Below are 16576 nucleotides of genomic sequence, written 5' to 3'. Positions count from 1 at the left end.
CCTTTAGCTGCTCCCCCTGCTCCTCCTCCCTTCTCCTCTCTTGTTCCCTTTCCTCTACTATCTTCCTCATTAATTCCTCCTCCGACCTCATCCCGTACCCCTCTAGAGCCCCACCACCTCTACCCTTTCCCGTGCCCCTCTACCTTCTCAGGCACCCACTCCGCCTCCTCTTTCCACCACCATTCTCCCCCGTCCCCCAGCCCCTCTCTCCGCGCTCATCCTCTTCCCTGGCACCCACCTTCTCCAATCACCCCCACACACCGCCCCTCCATCGGTCCCCCCCAGGCGCACGAAGGGGAACCCCGGCCGCAGGCTCGGAGCCCCACGCAGGCGCAGAACCGCCCGGTTTCCCCAAGGCTGCCGCCACCCCCGCACTGCGGCCAGCGCGCCCGGTTGCCAAGGCGACGGCGAGAGCGGGAACCTGGGGAAGACCCCACGCTCTCTCCCTCCTCCGCCCACGCCTTAGCAAACCCCACTCCAGTTTGAGCCGGTTTCCCCGCCCCGCCCCCAGTGCGCAGTGCGGCAGGTGAGGATTCCCTGGCCCACAGGGCGGGGGTCGGGCGGGGGTCGACGCATGCGCGCCGTGCGCCAGGCTTTTCCCTCCCCGACTCGCGGCGACGGGAAAGCCCTGGCGCTGTTGAGACAACCCCTGCGCAGGCGCAGTGAGTGTCCGGCGTCCCCGCGGCCCCGCCCGGTCGTCCTGGCAACGCGCAGAGCGGGCTGGGAGCGCACGGAACTCCCGTCTCACGCCCCCTCCCGCGCATTGCGGCGAAGCCGGGGATTCCCTGTTGCCTGCGCGCATGCGCGAGCTTGGGATTCCGCTTGGGTGGGACCAAAATATAGAAGTCTCTTTGAAACCGTCGTTGTTACCGTTGTCTTTGTGTCTGAGGAATGAAGGCAGTCCTCCTAGCTTCTGTCCTGAGTTTTACCTTCACTCTCTGGCCTACCAGCCATTCCCCTACGAGTCCCCAGCAGAGCTTGCTACGCACAGCTCTGGTACTCTTTCTACTCTGCTCACCCATCCACTATTCATCCCACCCTTGGCATCCAAAGCCCTATAGGCTCGGCTTGCTTCTTCCCTCCGATTACACATCACTGGTTCCAGACTTTCCCTAATCCCTGGCCACAACAAATACCCAAACCTGGCCATGCAGGAGGCTCCTTTGCCAAGCCTTCTTCAGGATCTTCCTTTCCGAGGCACCATCTCCTTGATTCTCGAGATGGCCTAGGCTTACATACTGTTTTCAGTCCTATTTTATATAGGAGGGACCAGGCTCTGACCCATTAAGGCCTTGGTCTAAGGCCCCCAGAGGTAAGAGGCAGAGGCCTTCCTTTGTGGGGAGCCATCTGGGCTTCTCTGTTACTCAGCTGACACCTTGAGCCCTAATTCTGGGCCCCACTCCACATTGCTGACTTAGTGCTTTCTGAGTATGTGACACAGGCGGGCGCCTTTCTTTTTCCATCTAGAAGGAGGATCAGTGTAACAGGGGGCTGTTCCCAGGGCTCAGTGAAATGACATTTGTTGTTCAGTCGCTCAGTCGTGTCTGACTCTTTGCAACCCAAAGGACTGCAGCATGCCAGCCTTCCCTGTCCATCACCATCTCCCAGACCTTGCTCAAACTCGTGTCCATTGAGTTGGCGATGCTATCCAACCATTTCATCCTCTGCTGTCCCCTTCTCCTCCTGCTTTCAATCTTTCCCAGCTTCAGAGTCTTTTCCAATGAGTCAGATCTTTGCATCATGTGGCCAAAGTATTGGAGCTTCAGCTTCAGCATCAGTCCTTCCAATGACTATTCCTGATTTATTTCCTTTAGGATGAACTGGTTTGATCTCCCTGCTGTCCAAGGGACTCTCAAGAGCCTTCTCCAACACCACAGTTCAAAACCATCAGTTTTTTTGGTGCTCAGCCTTCGTTATGGTCCAACTCTCACATGTACACATGACTATTGGAAAGACCATAGCTTTGACTATACAGACCTTTGTAGGTAAAGTATTAACTCTGCTTTTTAATATGCTGTTTAGGTTTGTCATAGCTTTTCTTCCAAAGAGTAAGCATCTTTTAATTTCATGGATGTAGTCATCATCTGCAACGATTTTGGAGCTCCCAGAAATAAAGGTTCTCACTATTTCCATTGTTTCCCCATGTATTTGCCATGAAGTGATGGAACCAGATGCCATGATCTTAGTTTTCTGAATGTTGAGCTTTAAGCCAACTTTTTCACTCTCCTTTTCACTTTCATCAAGAGGCTCTTTAGTTCCTCTTGGCTTTCTGCTATAAGGGTGGTGTCATCTTCAAATCTGAGGTTATTGATATTTCTCCCAGCAATCTTACCATGTGCTAGGCCAGGGTCCAGCATCCAGAGGATGTTTCTCACGGCTGGTCCAGTCCCCGACACTCCCCACCCCCAACACTTCCCTCCAGACTCTGCTCCCTGAACGGCTCCTTCCCTCAAACCCCATGGGATCTTCCTGGACCCCTCACATGCCTCTAGTCCTGCCTCAGAGTTGGTTCCTGGGGAAATCCCCAAACTAAGCCCGTGCTCAATATGTTGGTTAGTTTTTATGTCAGCTACTATTGTTTCAGGCACCTGCTATACTGCACTTCAGCTGTACTCGATTATTAAAGCCCCCCGCTCCCCGCCCCATTGAACTAGGAAGCCCTGTGTCTCAATTTTCCCCTCTGGAAATGGGTATCACAGGGACTTCCCTTGTGGCTCAGTTGGTAAAGAACTCGCCTACCAATGCAGGCAGACCCAGGTTCGATCCTTGGGTCAGGAAGATTCCCTGGAGAAGGAAATGGCAACCCACTCCGGTATTCTTCCTTGAGAAATCCCATGGACAGAGGAGCTTGGCAGGTTACAGTCCAAGGGAGGGTGCAAAAAGAGTCAGACGTGACTGAGTGACTAAGCAATAACAACTCTGTAGAATAGGAGTTGTGACCTCCAGGCCTTTGCACGTGTGGTCTCTTCAGCCTTTTCTGCCCCTTTTCAGTGTGGAGAGCTCCCATACTTCAAGGCCCTCCCCCCACAAAGCCTTTTACCCCTTTACTTCCGGGCAGAGCCTGGCTCCTTTTGGCTCAGCCATGACCCCACACAGTTGGGGCCATCTATAAAGATCTGCATCTGAGACTTGATGTCTGGGAGACAAAGCATTCTTGGCAGGAAGAACTAAGCGTGTAGGCCACGAGGGGCAACAAGCCTGCTGTGCTGGAGAAGTTGAGAACAAGCAGATGATGGGGCTGGAGCTGGAGGGTGGCAGAGGGTGAGGGGATGGGGACCAGAGGTGCAGAGGCAGGCTTGTGAATGAAGAGAGGAAGTCACATGGGTGGGAGCCCATAGCAGTGACATGGTAAATGCTTGGACCCCGCCCCACACACTAGGGCCCATCTCCCAGCTGCCCTTCCTCTCCACTGGCTCCCTGAGGTCAACTAAGCTTTAGAAAGCCAGAACCAAGTTGAGATCTCACCCAGCCCTTCCGCCTCTGACCAGAGACACTCATTCCTACCCAGATCCTCCTGCCCACTCCAGCTTCCAGGGCCTTTCCTGCCCAGTGCCCTGCCTCTGCAATGGAATCTGACTCATTTCCCACAAACGCCTGCTCTAAATAAACCCTCCACCAGAAAGCCTGCCCAGGACTCGACCCAGATGCCTCCTGTGTTGGAATAACAGCAGAGCAGCCTTCATCTCCTGACCCCAACACAGTATGTGACCTGGCTGCTGATTCGGGACCAGAATCTCAGGATGCCAACAACTCACCTCCAACTCTCCTCTGGTTCTACCTCTGCAGTACTGTGTGACTTGAAGCCAGTGCCTCAACCTCTCTGAGCTACCCCTTTGCAGCAACCCAGCAAAGCTTCCAGGAGATAATGGTAGAGGCCTCTCACTGGACCGCTGCCCCAGGCAGAAGCAGAGCACTGCTTCTACACTATCTCACCCAGCCTGCTAGGACAGGAGCGCTTTGGGGGCCCCCATCTTCTCTGGCTGTGTCCCCCTCGTTCCAGCTCTCCTCTCCCCCCACCCACTCACGCATCGACCCATACCCACGTAGACTTCAAGTGCACACTCTGCCTCACCGGCCACCTTTATTGGGCACTCGGCCCCAGGATTCTGGCGCGCGCAGGAAGGGCAGGGGTGTCACTGCAGCAGGGACCCTGTAGCGGGAGATGTGGCCAGTGATGGCACCGAGCCCCTAGGACACACGCCATGGCCCCAGATATCTCTGTAGCCCTTGGAGCTGACCCAGCGGGAGGGCGTGTGAGGTTGCGACCCTGACCGCCTGCCCGGGCGGCTCCTCCAGTTCCAGGCTCACTTGGGGGTGTTGAAGGGCACCGCCCGCTGGTTCATGGGGTTATCCGGTGAACGCAGCCACTCCTTTTTGAGCATCTGCTTCAGCTGCGACAGCCGCATATTGGGATTTTCTTGCTTAAGCCGCGGCAGCTGCGCCTCCTCAAAGGCAGTGAAGGCCGCCCGCATGCGGCGCTCCGGGTGTCTGTCCACCGCCTCCTCCGTCACGCTGGTGAAGACGCAGGCGTCAGGGGGGCTGGGGCGTGGCCCGCCCCGCCCCCGGGCCTAGCCCCACCCGAGGTTCAAGCCCCGCCCCGCCCCAAGCCGCGCCCCCAAAGCCTAGGCTCTGCCGGGTACCTGAGCACAGCGATGGCGTCCTCGATGGTGCGCGCCTCCACGCTGCCCTCCTCCAGCATGCGGCGGTTCACATTCTCCTCCAACGGCACCTCCAAGTGGCTTCTGGCTTTCTCGGCTGCGGGCGGGAGCGGGCGGGGAACAGAGATATACCAGAAACAGAGACATGAGCAGAGATGCTGAGTTGCAGGGAGATGAGAGACAACGGAGGGAAGGAAGTAGGGGAGAAAGGGAGGTAGGCAGAGGACTGCGGATGGAAACGCGACCCCCTCCCCAAGTCCTACCTGTCGGGGTAGGCCAGCCCCGCCCCCCAGCCCCCTGACACTTCCCTGCAGCCCATCACTCAGGAGACACCTCCTAAGCCGCTGCGTCTCCTCGCCTCGGGGCACCACATCAGCCTTGGGCACCCGGGAAAGCACAAGCTAGGGATAATCACACGCGTGCGTGCCTACACCGTCTGTGTTCAGGGCCAGGCCTGCCGGGACCCCACCCTTGCAGAGCCCACACAGCTTCTCTGGAGGTGAGGAGAGGCCCTCTGGACTCAGTCCAGGGGGTGCGCCCACTGCCGCTCCTTTCTCAGGTAAAAGGGCAGCTCCAGCGTGGGCCCAGGCCCCACCTGGGTCAGGGCTTTCCTTGTGCTGATGGTCTCGGCGGAGAGTCTCCTCAATCTGGGCGCGGGTGACCTTGCTGGAGGCGGCCACTCGGGGGGCCTTGCCACCCTTTAGCTTTGAGTCTTCCTCCTCCAGCAGCCGCTGCGTCTCCTTCTTGCGCTCCAGCTGCTCCAGGCGCCGCTTCTCCTTCTCCTCCTGAGGGACGGAGAGTCAGGCATGGATCCTGCCCCAGTGGCATGGGGTCCGGTTCGCATCCCAACCCATGATGGAGCCTCTGCTGTGTGTAAGACCCCATGCTGGTCGTGGGGGTCACGGGAGCACCATGGGCCTACCTGGGGGCTCCCATCCTACATGTCTACGGGAACCTTAGCCAAGGCAGTGGGGTGGGGAGCTCTAGAAGATAAAGTGATGCCTAGGCTGGGGAAGAGGAGGGTCCTTAGTGGGAAGAATGGCAGGTCCAAAGGTCCTGGGACAGGAACTACCTAGCGTGACAGGGACAGCAAGAAGTTAGAGTGAGGTGGGGGAAGTGTGAAGGGAGAGGAGGTGGGGAGGGCAGTGGGGGGACCACGGGGAGCCTCAAGGGCCTGGGGAAGGGTTCGTACTGGATTCCAAAGGCGACAGGAGCCACTCGAGGGTCTGAGCCCATCTGCCAGCTGGGGCAGTGGTTCTTTTATGGGCCAGCTGACCTTGGGGAGACACTGCTGAAGTGTTCCCAGCTGAGCGTCACAGAGGCTGGGGCTGATCCCATGCTGGCTCCCCAGGAAGGCTCTGATGCCAGCGGGTCCAGGAGACGTGCAGCCTACAGTACCTGTCCTTGGCTGCTGGCCTCCGCTGCTCCACGGACGGCACGGGTTCTGGTTTGTTTGTGGTGCGGTGTGGCCTCAAGCTTGAGATATCCTGCTGCCGCCCACCCAGCCCCACAGAGCCCTGTGCTGCAGGCATCCCCGCCTGCCCACCCGCTGCTGCGACTCTGCACCCGCCCTCTGTGCCGTGGGGATGGTCTGTGTGCTGGTAGTACCCCCTGTGACAGGACTAGGGGCCCCAGAAGAGGGGTTCCTGAGGACCCGCACTGGGCCTCTGACCTCCAGCCTGCCTGACTGATAGGAAAGGAGGAAGGTTTACAGGTCAAGGCTGTTTGGACACAGCTGCTGGGCCCCCACATCTGTGGTCAGGTGCCGAGGGTAAGGTCATTGTGCTCTGAGTCTCAGTTCCCCACTGGTTTCCCCATTGGTCCTCGTGAGGCTCCTTGACCGCTGCGTGGTGCATATACAGCCCATGTTTACCCTGACCATAACACAGCCCTGCCTTAGGACCTTTGCACTAGCTGTTCTCCCCACTTGGAACGCCACTGCCAGCCTCCTCTCCTGGTTAACTCTGGCTCACCCTGAGCTCCCGGCTCCCTATCCACCTGCTCTACCGCATGGCTCTTTCCTGTGTCCCACAAATCCCTGATTCCTAGTCTTTCGATCATCTGGCTCATCCTGGAGGCAGGCCCTGGCCCAGCACACAGTAGGTGCTTAAGTAAAAGTGTGCTGGACGAATGAATGAATGAATTCCAGATGGCTCCAAGAACCCAGGAAGGGCATGCAGACTGTGACCGTGAGTCTCTGGGGACATGGGACTGAGGAGGGGAACATAAGCATTTACACTGACATTCAGCAGAATTTTTCTGAAAAAGTCACTCGCAGTTTTTTACAAAGGGCAATTAACAATTGGCAGCATCTGGTGATGGGTGAAGGATGAGGCCACTGGTGGAATATTCCGGAGCCATCAAAAATGAGCCTCATAAATAATCAAGATGGAACCCAGAGAGTCATGTGCTCATCGCCAAGTTGCTTAATATGGAACAAATGGAGACAAAATGCTACCCTCCGGGCGGGGTGATGAATTACGGCCCAGCTTGAGGCTGATGCCTGGCAGCAGGGAGAAATCTGGCTGCAAGATCCCATTTAACTGAGGACATGGCCTTTAGGGTATGGCATTGGGTGAGAAAAGCCTTTGATGTCACATGGTGGCGGGGGGGGGGGGGGGGGCGCTGTTTTTTTTAGTGCTTTAGAACAAAGACGGATTTTCTTTTCATGGAAACTATCTTTTTAAAGCAACTACCACGTAAAAGGGACCAGGTGTGCTCTGTAGACTGGGCCCCCTCACCCATCAGCAGGAAGAGGGATAAACAGAACCCAGAAAATCACCCAGTGGGGAAGAAGAACAGAGGCTCCATGTAAAATACTCAGCGGGGAGAGTTCCCTGGTGGTCTAGTGGTTAGGATTCAGCACTTTTGCTGCTGCAGCAAAAAAAAAAAAACAGGAGGGGGGACTGTCTGGGAGGGACATGGGGGCTGAGAATGTTCTAGAGACCAGGGGCTGGCAAACTGTGGCCCGTTTTGGTTAAGTTGTGGTCTGTCTGCATTCGGTGGCCTCTGCTACAGCCAAAGATCGAGTGGCCATGAGAGCCCGTCTGGCCCCTGCTGCCTGTCTGGCCTCCGCCTGTGCGTCCTTCCAGGTGTGTGCAGCACAGGTGCTGGGACAGGCAGAGGCTCCCTGGGCCACCCCCGGGGCAAGGACACTCACTGCAAACCTGAAGGCAGACCCCAGCCTGGCTCCAGTCCCCACTCGCAGTCCTGTGACTGGGGCTTCCTGCCTTGTCTGTGCCTCAGTTTCCTCACCTGGAGGATGGAAAGCCCAAGGTGCAGGCCTGGGGAGGGCTCCTGGGCTGGGCTGGGCTGCTGCCTCTGGGACTGTGGAAAGGTCTCTGGCTTTTCTGTCCAGATAACAGATCCTTGGCAGACACTGGTTTTTCTTTTGGGTTTTAACTTCTCTGTATTGTCAAAATGTTGACAGTCAAAAAAGACAGGGGCTTCCCTGGCAGTTTAGTGGGACTCTGCACTCCCACTGCAGGAGGCACGAGTTCAATCCCTGATCGGGCAACTAAGATCCCGTGAGCCACCCCCCCTCAAAAAAAAAAAAAAAAACTGAAAGATGTCCATGGACCCAGAAGGTAGCATGGGGTGGGGAGATTGGGGGGAGGGGTTGGGGGGGAGGGAATCTGTGATGTTCAATTCCAACTAAAAACAAGGCAGGATCTGCCTTTCCCTACACAGACAATGGGAAAAGCTCACAAAAGTACCCAGGCTCTCCCAGGACTGGGCATGCACGGATGGTGTGTCACCACTGCTCTGCTAGAACCTGTGTCAGTCCGGCTGGATGCTGGGACCCACCCAGGCGAGGAGGAAAAGCGGCTTAGAATGGTTTCTGGCGCCACCTACTGGACCAAGTGGGTCAGAGTCAGCCCTGAACCTCTCATCAATGAAGCACCCAGTGTGTGCCAGGCACTGGGGCCCAGCAGAAGACAGTCAAGTATCCCTGCCCTCTTGTGCTTTCATAAACACCTGGAGGAACCGTGTCAGCAGGTCAGAAACGGGACCTATCAGTGTGTCTCAGCCTCGTCACCGCTGGGTGTGGAGCACCCTCCCGTAGCTTGGCCCACCACATGCCAGGAGCGCCCTCCAGCTGTGACAACTAAGCGCGTCTCCAGCTGCTGCCAGCTGTCCCGTGTGCTCATTTCCGTTCCGTTCAGTCGCTCAGTCGTGTCCGACTCTTTGCGACCCGTGGACTGTAGCCTACCAGGCTTCTCCGTCCATGGGATCCTCCAGGCAAGAATACTGGAGTGGGTTACCATTTCCTTCTCCAGGGGATCTTCCCGACCCAGGGATCGAACCCGCGTCTCCCGCATTGGAGGCAGACGCTTTAACCTCTGAGCCACCAGGGAAGCCCATAGTCTCGTCTAATCCTGGCATCATGTAAAGGAGAGAAACAAACCAACGGAGGGCTTGTGATTCCCTACACGTGCCAAACCCCGGCCTCCTCAGGGACTCTGCACAAGCCTCTGCTTCTGCTCCTGTGTCCCTCCTTGCCCGTGCTCCATGGCAAACGCCACCTCACCCTTCAGGCCAAAGGCCCGGGGGCTCCTCGCCGCTGTCGACCCTGCTGCCGCCCTGCCTGGCCCCCGGGCAGGGCGCGGGGCCCTCACCTTGCGCTGCTCCCTCCTCATGACGTGTTTGTCCTCATCCTTCCAGTAGGCGTCTTCCAGCTCCTTCTGCTTCTTGGCATCCGCCGCCGCCTTGGCCTCAGCCCTCCGCGCCCGGGCCGCTGCCGACTTGGTGTTCTCGCCCTGGAACTTCTTGGGCATCCCTCAGCAGGCTGTGAGACGAGGGCAGGGGACAGTGAGTCAGGGCACCCGCAGTCCACAGCCTCACACTCACACCTGTGCAGCCGGGACGCCCCTGGGGCCTCAGTGGCTTCAGACTCATCTTTCAAAAGAAATCGGAGGTGAAGGTCACATAATACACAAGGGACCATCTTAAAGTGCCCAAGTCAGTGGTATTTAGCACATTCACAGTACCGTGAAACCATCACCTCTATTTTGTTTCGGAACATTTCCATCATCCCCAAAAGGAGACTTGACCCCATTGGTTATCACTCCGCATCCCCGCTGCCCCAGCAACCACTAATCTGCTCTCTGTGGACTTGCCTCTCCTGCACTTCTTTCCCTTAGCATCGTGGTTTCCAGGTTCATCCACATTGGAGCATGTGCCAGTGCTTCACTCTTTTTTTATGTCTGATTAATATTCCACTACATGGACAGACCACATTATGTTTATCCGTCTGTCCACGATGGTGGACCTGTGGGTGGTTTCTGCCTTTCGGCTCTTACGAGTCATGTTACTATAGATCCCTGTGGACCAGTCTGTGAGGACCCTCCCACCCTGCCACCTCTGAGGCCACACTCCTCTGATCCCACAGCTGAATGCCCCTCCCCCTGGGTAAGCAGCTCCCCCCTGGGTAAGCAGAGCCCAGTGACCCGGCCAAGGCTCACACAGCCATGAGAAGTTATAACAATCGTAAAGCTGCTGTCCAGTGCGGGTGCCTGCTCTGTGTGAGCCCCACACTGGGTGCTGGGGTAATCATGATACTCTCAAAATGGGAGGTGCCACCCTCCCCACACCCGGCCCCCTACTAAGCATTTTATATGGCCCAACTCCATTGAATGCTCCCAAAGTCTTAAACCGGCTTCCTAGGTGGCTCAGTGAATAAAGAATCTGCCTGCAATGCAGGAGATGCAGGAGACTTGGGTTCGATCCCTGGGTCAGGAAGATTCCCTAGGGGAGGGCATGGCAACCCACTCCAGTATCCTTGCCTGGAGAATCCCACAGACAGAGGAGCCTGGCAGGCTATAGTCCATTGGGTCGCAAGGAATCAGACACGACTGAAGCGACTTAGCACACTGGCACACAGCACAAAGTCTTAAACACGGGGACTGTCCTTATTCCCTTTTGAAGACGGGGAAGTCAAGGTACCTAGCCAAGTTGCACAGGACTGAGCCTGGGGTCTCACCTCCAAAGCCTGCCTTTCAGGTGAAGAAGGGAAACCAAGAAATTAAGAGCACCCCCCTCCAGAGTGCTGACACGAGCACTGTGAGGTCATGGCACAAGCCTTCAGCTCTCCAGGCCTGTTTTCCTCATCTGGGAAATGGGCTGCTGTTCCTCATTCCTGAGTCATTTTCTCCCCACTGAGAATCTCCAGCTCAGTCCCTTACTGAACCTTGGAGAAGTAGGCCCAGCAACCAAGAAAGAAGGGGAGAGAATGTGGGGTCCATCCTGACTCAGGACCACCAGGCAGCCCACCCCACCAACCTCCTAGCTGTGGCTCATGGAGGAGGGGAAATCTACCTCTGAGCCCCTCTGGAAACTCTAACATCAGCTCCCATTTGCAGCAGGTGCAGTGCTTTACACACAGTGTCTTAGTGAATTCTCGCAACCCTGGCAGGTGATGGCCAAGCTGAGACCTGAAAGATGGATTCGAAGCAGCCCTGTGGGAATAAAAGGCTAAGACTCCTGGACAGAGGGCCCAGGATGTGCAAAGACCCTGTGGCAGGAAAGGCACGCACTAGAGAAAGCATGGAAGCCACTGAGGCCAGTGTGGGTGAGGAGGTAGGAGAAGGGAAGGAGCGGGGAGAGGAGGTGGGGGAGGAGAGAGAAGAAGGGAAGGGGGAGAGAGAGATGGGAGGGGGGAGGAGGCAGGGAGTGCTGGGGGGAGGGAGGGAGGGGAGGGGACAGGGAAGGTGAGAGGCTGATAGATCAGGATCTTAGGGGTAAGGAAGAACAAGGATTTTATTCTCTGGGCACCAGAGAACTTTTAGGCAGCTCCGAGCATGTCATGAACACGTTCTGATTTATGCGATCATGTGGGTTGGGGAGGGGCTGAGGGTGGCAGTCAAATGCTGAGCGAATCAGGATGGTTCTGTGGGCAGAGCCAGAGGTTTTGAGTCAGATGGAGCTGGGCAATAACTGGAACACTGACTGACTGATTTTGCAGTCTAAATTATGTCATCCCCTGACAGCGGCAAGGCCAGGTACTTTTCTTCCATTTTACAGATGAAGAACTTGAGGCTTTGAGAGGGTGACATGCTCAAGGCCACCCCGTGGCTTAGTGGAGGGGCCCAGAGTCCAACAAAGGCCCAGCCCCTCAGTCCCAACTTGGTCCTAATCCTCGCCTCACCCCAGGCTGCCAGCTGGCCCTTCAGGGAACATCAAGGCAGATCGGGACTCTGAGGCCGCTGGTGCCCACGGGGAAGAACAGGGCAAAGTTGGGGAGATCAGTGGATACAGCAGACTCAGGGTTGAGTCCTGGCTCTGCAGTTGTGGCTGACATGCTCTCCTTGAGCCTCAGCTTCCTCATCTGAGAAGTAGGGTTGATTACAGTCCCTCTATGCATAGGATTTAAGACCTGCCACGGCAGGGCTGAATATGCCAGCCTGATCTCCATCCTGTTCCTGAGCCCCCTAAATCAAACATTCATTACTGAGCATCAACAATGTACCCACCAGAAAACCTCTTCTAGACTCCCCAGGGGAGCACTAAGAAGTCTATGGAGGTCACAGTTTCAGTTGGGGAAACTCCCCCCATTTCCCCCTCACTCTCTCAGCAGCAGCCACACCAGCTGCCTTGCCTTTTTTTCAAACCTACTATGCAGGTTCCTACCTCAGGGCCTTTGTACTTGCTATGCCCTCCACATTTGTTCCTCTTTTTACCCAGTTAATTCCAACTGAAACTTCGGGGGCCCAACTCCAAAGTGTTGCCACCTTCAGGAACCCTTTCTGGAAACTCCCCTTGACTCTCAGATGACAAACTTTCTCTTGAGGTGCTTGTTTGGATTGCTATCTTATGTTCATTTACAGGATTATTGAACAAATGAACTTAAAAGATGCTTGCTCCTTGGAAGAAAAGCTATGACACTAATATGATATGATTAAAAAGCAGAGACATCACTTTGCTGACAAAGGTCCATATAGTCAAAGCTAAGGTTTTTCCAGTAGTCATGTATGGATGTGACAGTTGGAGTGTAAAGAAGGCTGAGCACCAAAGAATCAATGCTTTCAAACTGTGGTGTTGGAGAAGACTCTTGAGAGTCCCTTGGACAGGAAGGAAATCAAACCAGTCAATCATAAAGGTAATCAACCCTGAATATTCATTGGAAGGACTGATGCTGAAGCTCTAATACTTTGAACGCCTGATGCAAAGAGCAGACTCACTGGAAAACACCCTGATGCTGGGAGACAGTGAAGGCAAGGGGAAAAGAGGGTGGCAGAGGATGAGATGGTTAGATATCATCTCTGACTCAATGGCCATGAATTTGAGCAAACTCCAGGGGATAGTGAAGAATAGAGGAGCCTGGCCTGCTGCAGTCCATGGGGACTCAAAAAGAGTCAGACGTGACTGAGCGACTGAACAACCACCTTCTCCACTAGGCTGAAAGCTCCACAAAGGCAGGGCTGGGACTGCCCTCATCAGTGTCCTGTACAATGGGGGCTCAAAAAATGTTCTGAGCACATGAATAAACAAGCACTTATTTCCAGGGTGCCCTCAGTATTTACTTCACACTCTGTGTTATGTCCAAACTCAGCTTCTCATTTCTCTTCCCACTCACTTTCCTCCCAGCCTCTGAGCCTTTTCTCTAGCTGTGCCTTCACTTGATTCACCCACCCCCTCCTCCTGTGAAAACCCTGCCCACTCACAGCAACTCAGATGGGGCATCCCCTCCCCTCCCCGTTGCTTAAGACTCTGATTCCATCCCAAAGCCTGAAAAGGGCTTTTTTGACCCCCTCCTTCAGGCCAAGACTGAAATAGTTATGTCCCTCCAAAATTTACATGTTGATTTTGTGACTAACACTCAATGCGACTGCATTCAGAGACAGGACATCTGAGGAGGTGATAACGGGTAAATGAGGTCATTAGAGTGGGGTCCTAATCTAACAGAGCTGGTGTCCCTTTAAGAAGAAAGACACCAGAACTTGCTCTCTTCACTATGTGAGAACACAGTGAGGTGGCCATCTGCAATTCAGGAAGAAGCCTGCACCAGGAACCAAACTGGTTGACAACTTGATCTGAGACTTCCTAGCCTCCACAACTGTGAGCAAATACATTTCTGCTGTTTAAGCCGCCCAGTCAGTGGTATTTTGTTATGGTAGCCAGAGCTGATTAAAACAGCCAGCTTTTCTTGTTTAATAAACACACACACACTTTGTCATTCAGTAAACATGCACTGCTGGATGGACAGGGAGGCCTGGCGTGCTGCGGTTCACGGGGTCGCAAAGAGTCGGCCACGACTGAGTGAACTGAACTGAACTGAAACATTCACCTACTATGAGTGGGATGCTGGGGAAAGAGGCAGTGCTGATGGGTTTCCACTAAATGGGATTCCCAGGCTGGGTGGGATGTAGACAACAGGAGTGTTAATTCCAGATCAGAGCTGTGATGGGGCCATGCAGTTGCCAGGGGAAGTCGGGAGTGAGCTTCTGACCCAGGGGGTGTCAAAGTGCTTCCTGGAGGAGACATCAAAGAAAAAACCTAAGGGTGTGGGGAGACCCAAGCCCCCAGTGGTCGGGGGGAGGCAGGCTGGGTAGAGCGGATTTCTATTCCAGGGTAATGCGAAGGTGTGGAGGACCTCAGCACCCTCTGGGGCTGCTGAGGTGGTGAACGGAGACAGAGGCATGAAGCTCAAGCAGGAGGGGGTCTAAGGAGTGGTTTTGGCTAAAGCAGGGAGTACACTTGGGAGGGAATCAAGACCCACGTGGTTGGTGAAATGTGAAAATAAGAGAGAATAAAACATGAAACTCAACGCCGCCGCCTCCAAGAAATCCTCCAGCTACCCCTTCTAGGCTCCTCCAGCCCGTCGTCCCTCTCTTCCAGCTCTGATCCTATTGCATGAGGCCAGGGACGTCCGCACCCAGCTCTGTCACCCCCAAGCCCGTAAGCTGCTCAGGAGCACGCCCAGAACCAAGTAGCTTCGAACACGACGCTGTCCCGCTGGATCTCAGTCGTCCGCTCCGGGAAATGGGGAGAGCCCCCGCGGGAACCCGGGAGACTGGAGGTCGGAAGTGCGTTCGTCTCTGAGAACCCCACCTCCAGCCCTCCCGGGGAGGTGGTCTCAGGTCCTGCTACCCCGCGGGGCTCACCCGCACCCCGCCCCCCGGCTCCGCCCGCGCCGCCGCCGCTCCTACCTCCTTCCCCTGGCGCCGGCCGGTCGCACAGCCGTGACGTCACCGCGGGGCTTGCGCATGGACACCCCGCAGGCGGCGCGTGCTGATTACGTTCGGGCTTCGTCGCCATCTTGGTAGAGGAAATGCTGCGTTGATCTCCAGTCCAAATCGAGGGCGTTAGCTATTTGTTTTTGTCTGCAAGAAGCGAATATTTTATAAATCCTCATCTCTTCCGCTCACTTCATATACTAACTAGTCAGGAGAATGGAGCAGAAACTACAAGCTGGACCATTGTCCTTACCGAGATGGCCGTTGCCCAGAAGAAAAACGGCGTCCTCGGCCTCACACGCAGGTCTGGAGGCGTCTGTCCAGAGTTGCTTGGCCGGCAGGGCGCGCCAGAATCCGTGGTCCCCGCGTGGCCGGGGTAAGCGCTTCGCTTGTGGAAGCCTCCTAGGCCCTTTGCCATCGCTTTGTGCTTTGAAGCCGCTCTCCTACCCCTCACTGTCTGCCTTCCTACTGCGAAGCTTGAGCGGTAGGGAGCAGGACAAAGGCACAGAGAAACTAAAACACTCTGCGCCATCCATGTCGCGGAACCAGGCTTACAGACCAGGAATGGAATTTGAACACAATGTAATCGAAGGACTCAAACTTTCTAGTGAACCCTTCCTCTGGGACTGCTCTCCACCACCCCCGCACACCTTACTCTTTTATCTTATTCAACAGTTAGGTTTGGGGCGGGGCGCAAGGACACCTGCAGTGTCCTCATCTATAAAAACGGTAATACTAGGGGTCTCCAAATGATTATACTGGGTCTCGCTATGGGGGAGGAGCAGGGCAGGGATTTAGGCAGGACCACAGAGTCCATTCTTCAAAAGGCAACACCAGTGGCATTGCTGGGCCCTAAGTGGGATTGTATATCTCCCTTGGCTCTCTAGCCTCAGATGGTTCCCTGCTGCCTGCAGGACTCACCCCACCTTCCCATCTCATCTGCAGCCTCTTCATTCTCTCAGCTCCAGCCACACCAGGCTCCTTTCTCCGAATTGCCAGGCACAGTCCTGCTTCAGGGAATTCGCCTGTGCTGTTCCCTCTGCCCTCAGCTTTTCCCATGGACTACTCCCTCACTTCCTTCAGGCCTTGGCTCAAATAGCCCTTTCTGGGAAAGACCTCGGACCTCTCCAAGCAGTTGGTGCCCCACCCCCAGCCCTCTTTTTATTTCCTGCATCGCATCAACTTGCTTTGCTGGTTTAAGTGTTTCTTTTCAGTCTCCCTTTTGGCTATGATGTCTGGAAGATGGAACCCGTTCACCCGATGTGACATTTGTCACCGACAAGAAGGGGCTCAGCATAAACATTTATCATTGTTCAGTATTGGGTGGGGTGTGGAGGTGCCAAAGGCAACACCTAATTAAGCTTCTGCTGGTAAAGAGCCAGGTTTTTAAAAAATAATATATATTTTTTTAATTTCAAAAGAAGAGCCAGACTTGTCACACCTTCCTGAGGACAAGGAGCCTCTTAGGTCTATTGACATAACTGAGAGGGTGCAGGTCAAGTGAATCGTTCCAGAACAAGCTAAGTCTTCTGCAAGGTGACTTCTGCCACCTCCCAGGATAGAGGGCATGTCTCCCAACCGTGAGGGCTCTTGACTTCTGTTGTTCTGACATTCTATAGCTCTTGGATGCTGACATTCTCAAGCAAATATTGAGGATCTGCTGTGGGCCTGTGTTGGGAACACAGCAGTGAACGAGACAGTCACTCTCCCTGGTCTCCTGGGACTCAGAGTCAGGAAGATACA

At 55.2% G+C, this 16576-nt stretch overlaps 1 protein-coding gene across 1 annotated transcript; it reads right to left on the bottom strand.

The window, feature by feature from the left end:
• Positions 1 to 4056: 4056 nt before the first annotated feature.
• Positions 4057 to 14870, bottom strand: CCDC124 (coiled-coil domain containing 124). The gene is made up of 5 exons (XM_055431036.2): positions 14807 to 14870; positions 9278 to 9447; positions 5254 to 5443; positions 4641 to 4755; positions 4057 to 4512 (listed from the first exon to the last, which is right to left on the bottom strand). The coding sequence occupies exons 2-5, from the start codon at positions 9434 to 9436 to the stop codon at positions 4305 to 4307; spliced, it is 672 nt and encodes a 223-aa protein (XP_055287011.1). The 5' UTR covers positions 9437 to 9447; positions 14807 to 14870; the 3' UTR covers positions 4057 to 4304.
• Positions 14871 to 16576: the final 1706 nt, after the last annotated feature.

This window comes from Moschus berezovskii, chromosome 8, assembly GCF_049115385.1.
Source record: "Moschus berezovskii isolate FMDL1 chromosome 8, NW_MosBer_1.0, whole genome shotgun sequence".
Taxonomy (NCBI): Eukaryota; Metazoa; Chordata; class Mammalia; order Artiodactyla; family Moschidae; genus Moschus; species Moschus berezovskii.
Note: the sequence above shows the minus strand (reverse complement) of the source record. Positions and strands in the feature narration are given on the sequence as shown.

Coding starts and splice junctions, on each gene's coding strand:
- CCDC124 (XM_055431036.2), bottom strand. CDS start 9,436: ATGCCCAAGAAGTTCCAGGGCGAGAACACCAAGTCGGCAGCGGCCCGG. Junction 5,444..9,277: donor TGAGGAGGGAGCAGCGCAAG/GTGAGGGCCCCG, acceptor TCCGTCCCTCAG/GAGGAGAAGGAGAAGCGGCG. Junction 4,756..5,253: donor CAAGGAAAGCCCTGACCCAG/GTGGGGCCTGGG, acceptor TCCCGCCCGCAG/CCGAGAAAGCCAGAAGCCAC.